The sequence below is a fragment of the Dermochelys coriacea genome, chromosome 11 (genome assembly GCF_009764565.3).
Source record: "Dermochelys coriacea isolate rDerCor1 chromosome 11, rDerCor1.pri.v4, whole genome shotgun sequence".
Taxonomy (NCBI): Eukaryota; Metazoa; Chordata; order Testudines; family Dermochelyidae; genus Dermochelys; species Dermochelys coriacea.
This window is the reverse complement of record NC_050078.2, coordinates 36,790,885-36,796,884: the sequence shown is the minus strand read 5'-3', so window position 1 is coordinate 36,796,884 and position 6,000 is coordinate 36,790,885. Positions and strand designations below refer to the sequence as shown.

The following is a 6,000-nucleotide window of genomic DNA, read 5'->3' as shown; positions in this document are numbered from 1 at the left end:
GCCCTCTATCCCTGAAGATTCTGTGAGAACCCTTGGTAGCATCGGTCCTGCTTGGAGTTTGTAGGAATTAAAGTGGAGTCTGCTTCCATGCTTACCTCTAGGTTACTACATGTTAAAACACCTTGAAAGAAAACCTGGCCTATTGGAGTTGATGGGAATTTTGTCATTGATTTCAGTAGTACCAGGATTTAACTAAGCAGGTGGATATCATTCAAAAAAGTAAGTAATACAATAGTGTGGTCATTCAGCATTTGAGGACTATGCAAGATTCTCCTTTATCAAACCCAACAATCTAGCTAATGTTCTTCAAAAACCAGAAGCAGCATGGAGAGCAGTAGATCCCAAACTGTGGTGTACACAGTACCAGTCATCCACAGAGCACCTACTGGTGATCTGTGGAGAGGTGGTTGTTCACAAAGTGCTGGATTGCCTCCTCCTATTTTCCAGCTGTTAAATCAAATGAAAAGAACTTTAAATCCATGAAATACACTCCTACTATTATTTTTTCATATAGTCAAATGCCTTAGTTGTCCCAGGGATAGGGTGACCAGACAGCAAGTGTGAAAAATCAGGATAGGGAGGTAGGGTGGAGGTAATAGGCACCTAATAAGACAAAGCCCCAAATATCGGAACTGTCCCTATAAAATCGGGATATCTCATCACCCAGACAGGGATGTTGTTTGTCCTTGGAAGGGAGGTCTGCCCAATTGTGAACAGGAGGCATGGTGGTCCATGAAATGAACTCTCTACTGAAATATTTACCACAAAATGAAAAATATTGATAACCCACGATATGCAGAGAAGGGTCTAATTCCTGCCATCATTACATATACATAACTCCACTGAAATTAGTCAGAAATCTGTGTATAAAAAGATTGATATACCAATCTAGTTTGGCTCTATAAGCAGCTTTCTGCTCCCATGTAGACATGGGACAATAAAGAATGGAAGTTACGAATGACCTGTTAGAAGGGAGGTCATTTATGGTCTTGAGTTAGAGTCACAAGAGAGAGAGGAAACAAGCAACAATGTCACAGACTGTTGTCAATTCATATTATCTTAAACAACATAAGATCACTTACAGAAGCTCATATCACTTTTTTGAATATATTTAAAGAAAATGCATTTAACTTACTCTACATTCTTTGTCCATTCCGGAGGGTTACTCATAGTCATAAATACACAGTTGGTCAAAATAGTGCACATAATAAGCATGCTGAACAATGTAGATTATAGTCAAGGAACATACATCAGAAAAATCTCATCATAAAAAGAGTATCACATGAAGATCAACATTTAAACAAATTTTCATGATCAGGAGCTATTAATCCCTTCACTACTCTGTTGATTCTCAAGGCAAAAGCCCTAAATATCTCAAAATTTTCTTAGTTGTTGCTTTACAGGTAAAAGAGAATAATCAGCCATTGAAATAAAAAAGTCTGACAAAGAAAATTGAAGTTTTAAAAAGAGATGATAGATGATTTAATAAAAAAGAGTGACTTGAGAAGGGGTGGACTGTAGTGCAATGGGATAATGCAACAATCTTTCAAGTCTGAAGATACGTACATGAATCTGATTTAGCTCATTACTGTCAAACAGCTAAATTTATAGTTTCTTCCCAATATTGCTATGCTTCACAAAACCACAACATAATTTGGCACATTTTGCTGTCCCTGTTCAGGGCTAGAATATTACATATGTTGCAATACAGGCCTATAAGACATTGAAAGAGAACAGAGAGAAATTTGTCCTATACTTCAGGGGGAAGCATGAATGACACCGGCTTGTGCTATATTTGGCTTTGATTACAATGTTTAAAAGATTTTGGACCAAATTTTGTTCTCACTAATTCTGATCCAGAGTAAATACTGAAGCAAATCCAAAATCACTACATTAACTTTGATGGAGTTGCTCTGGATTTAATCCATTCACTATCAGGAGAGATAAAACTCACCATTGTCCTATAAACAATAAAGTACACCAAAATGAAAACCATACAGACATATGATATATAAAATGGCCACACGGAGGCACCAAAATCTACAAAATGTTAAGAACATTTGTATTTTAGAGACTTTTAGAACTGCTTTAGCCCGTGGCCTATGACTAAAAACATAGGTGCAGATGGTACTCCTGCTCAGGAATACCAGCATAAGACACAGCAAACTCTATGATGTTCCCCTCATGGAGTTTCCTCTACAATCTTTTGATAAGAAGTGAGGTTTCCAACAATACACTTCCTTTTTCCAAAGCAGAAGCTTAAGTTCTAGCTTCTAAATTACCCCTCCTTCTCTACTCCAGCCCTGTCACAGGATAGCTGGTCCCTGTGAATAGACCAGGCCCAGATAGCCTGTGTGAGAGCAGGTGGGCCACTCAGGCCAATTGAAGGGGATAGGGCTACACCTGGAGCAACAAAATACTGTTGGAGGACAAGAAGAAGGAGAGAGATGGGTGGAATAGGCTGTGTCTAGCAGAACCAACTCCTATGGTGGGGTCCTGGGAGCAAGGGGCCAGGTGTCCAGGAAGCCTTGGAGCTGCTGTCGCAGAAGAGAAACAGAGCTGGCTGAATAAGGACTGGTTAAGAAGGAAGCTGGCCAGGACTGGGAAGCTGCAAGAAGCAGGGTTACCAAAGACCCCTGGGAGGGAAAGCTGTGGAACCCTACAACGAAGGCTGAACTCAGGGAGTGGTTTTGTTTGTTTGTTTGATTTTGTATAGATGATAAACATACTTAAAGGAGACTGGGTGTGACAGTGAATACTTGCAAGCTGGAGAGAAGCTCTGCCAAGTCACAAGACTCATGCACTCTCCTCCAGGCCCCAATCCCTCTCCCCCCCCAACAAATTACCAGATTCACAGAGAGCCTTCTGCTGAGTTTAGAGAAAGATGAGCAATGCTGTCCCAGAGGCAACTGACCACCACATGTTCTGCATGAGATTTCCACTCTGTGCATGGATACTAAGGGCACAATCAGTTCCTCTTATCTAATCATCATAAAATAATAATGGCTATTAACCGATTCATGCAAAACCACTTTGTCTTAGAGCATTGAGTTAAAACATTAATCTCAGTATAAGAATTGAAGTTTTTTTTCAAAATAATTAACTTTTTAAATTCATTTAGCTAAAATTCCACTTACCAAGCAGCCACAAAAGAATCTCAGCTATGTTGCTATCACGTAACTATTTAATGATGAGTACGATAGAAGTTCTATCCTGACAGTGTTATAACTCCAACTATAATTCTGATATCATTGAGCCCATCATTCCACCCACTTTCCTTAAAATCAAATTGTAAATGTAGAAATAAAATGCATAATAATGCCTTTGTCTGTGGTTTGCTTAGCAATAGAAAACTGTAAAAATATAAATATCCAAGGGGACAGAGGAGCAGTGTGCACGGTATATGGTTTTAAAGCAAACCTTGAAAGAGTTATTATAAACATCCACATGACTGCATCAAACAATTAGGATAAGGAGGACATGTAGCATTTAGGTAACCTGTCTATAGTTTCACTTTACTACAAATAATATATATCATTGGCTCCTGTTCTGTGTTATGTCTCAGTATGCAATCCTCTGGTAAGATCACAACCACTAGGGAAATCTGTTTAAAACATGGAGACTGAAGAGTATGTAAAGAGGTCAGTAAGTACCTTTATTTTAATGTTTTCCCCTTATATTAAAGGTTTTACAAGGCTTTTCAATAAAAATAACAAAATATAGAATAGAATAGAATAGAATAGAATAGAATAGCAACTACAAAAATCACAATCTCTAGTGTACTTTCTTCTTGCAACATTTAATATCTCTGCCCTCCGAACCATCACGCCAAGGCAGCACATAGCACCCCTTCCAAATCATTCTGCTAATTTGCAATATTTGAAAGATCCCTTCTTCTCAGAATACTGTTTGCTATGATACCACAGAAATTCAAATTTGAAAGGAGCAGAAGACAATGGGAAACAATTCTGAGGAGTTTTTCAACTAATCTAAAATCATGTATTCTAAGAATTTTATACATTGATATATTGCACAAGGCTTACAAATGGTTTTTATAGAAATGCCTCCTAAAAGTTGCATACCCCTACTGTATTGCTGCTCCTGAGAAGTGTCTCACCATCAGAGCAGGATGGAGAAATAACAGGAACATGTCTTTCCCGCACTGTAAGACGTGCCCACCCCATTTTTCATACTGTGTGATCCTAACTACCCAAATCAAGATCAGCTCCATGATCCAAGAGAATTCCATACTGGGTTGAAGGGTGTGATATTACCAGCACAGTATTTAGTTACCTTGCAACCTGGAATAGGAGTACAAAAACTAGACATTGAGGGATCTTACAGTAACTTAAAAAGAATTGACATAGGGGCATTGAACACAAAGTTATTGAAGTTACTGGCTTTGTTATGCCAATTGCATGATAGCTTTAATTAAAGAATGTCCTTTTAAAATCATGTGAGCATCTCCAAATATATAGAACACAACTCTGAGAAATAATGGGAGTAATGCTATGCACACGCTTCAGGGCTCTGATGATATAGAGCAGTAGTTCTCAAAGTTTTCTTTTCGCGGAGCACTTGAAAATTGCTGAGGGTCTCGGCGGACCACTTAATGATCTTTCCAAATGTTGTTTGTACCATTAGCTAACTATTGTAAAGCGCTTTGGATAAAAGTGCTATATAAAAAAAACTTTATAATAATTAACATTTTTTTGTTCTACAAATAAAAACACACAACTCATTTTAATATCAGTAGTCTTACCTTTCTAATGCGATGGATGTGCCCTCTCTCCCCCACACACCAGCCCCCGAGCTTGGGCTGGGAAGGAGGGGGGGGTCTCTCCCACTCTCCCCCATCACAGCAGCCCCCGAGCTGGGGCTAGGAAGAAGTGGGGTCTCTCCGCTGTCACAGCAGCCACAGAGCTGAAGTTGGGAAGGAAGGCCATCTCTCCCTGGCAGTCACAGCCCTGGAGCTGGGGAAAGTCACCTATTTCTCTGGCCGCCACAGCTGTGCATGTCCCAAATTCCCCCCACCCCCTCTTCTCGGCCCACTGCCCCCTACCATCTACTCTCTATTCCCCACAAGGCCACCATCTCACCTTACATATGCGTCTTCTCCAGGGTCCAAGCGCTTAATTAGTAGAGGCACGCCTGTGTGGCTCCACTAATTAGGTGGGTGGCCCTTCGTTCTCTTGTGTGCAGCTGCCCAGGTGCACACCTTAAAGGGAACTATCCACGGACCACCGGAATGGAGCTCGCGGACCACTGGTGGTCCACAGAGCACAGTTTGAGAACATCTGATATAGAGGACTCAAGTTTAACGCTATAAGGTTCAATCTTGCAAACACATTGAGCACTTTGCTTACTACCGTGAGTAGAGCCACTGATGTCAAGGCACTCAGTACTCAAGGTAGTGTTTGCAGGATCAGATCCATAGTTACTACTAGATTCATGATTTATATCTACCGTAGAAGAGAGACAGAGTCATATATCGGGTTACTATCATTCAGTTTTTTAGCTTCTCTGTGCACCAGTCAGAATGCTCATGAGCTACTTGAAGATTAAAATTAAAGTACCTCCAGAAATATAAGTACATAAAATGGCAATGGTTACCAGAAGAAACATAATGATAAAAATACATATAGGACTGATAATTTATAATAAAACTCAGAATTTCAAGGAACCCTATTAACCTACTCTACTACAGTTGTGATCTGAATCAGAAAATGAAAAGGGGTAGATTTTCTGCAGCAGTTCATGCAAGCTAAAACTGGGGATCAAAGATTATATTTTTTTAATGCAAAGTGTTACTGAAGAATTATAAAGCATTTTAAGCAACATACCTGGAAAATGTGAAAAAAATTACTGGAGAGGGGAATGGGCAAGTAAAATAAGTGGATAATACAGGAGATGGAAGGAGAAAACATAAGAAAAGTGTGGTAAGGAGAAAAGAAGAGGGAGAGGATTTGGCTGTCTGGCTTCTGATCTCACCAGAACAGC

At 39.7% G+C, this 6,000-nt stretch overlaps 1 protein-coding gene across 4 annotated transcripts in view; it reads right to left on the bottom strand.

The window, feature by feature from the left end:
- LOC119863290 (sodium channel protein type 2 subunit alpha) overlaps positions 1 to 6,000 on the bottom strand; it is a 122,551-nt gene that overhangs the window by 85,210 nt on the left and 31,341 nt on the right. For all 4 annotated transcript variants that reach the window (XM_043505218.1, XM_043505217.1, XM_038421490.2 and 1 more), the window contains exon 4: positions 1,136 to 1,225. In XM_043505218.1, the coding sequence (XP_043361153.1) occupies positions 1,136 to 1,225 (90 nt within the window). The remainder of the gene's footprint in view (positions 1 to 1,135; positions 1,226 to 6,000) is intronic.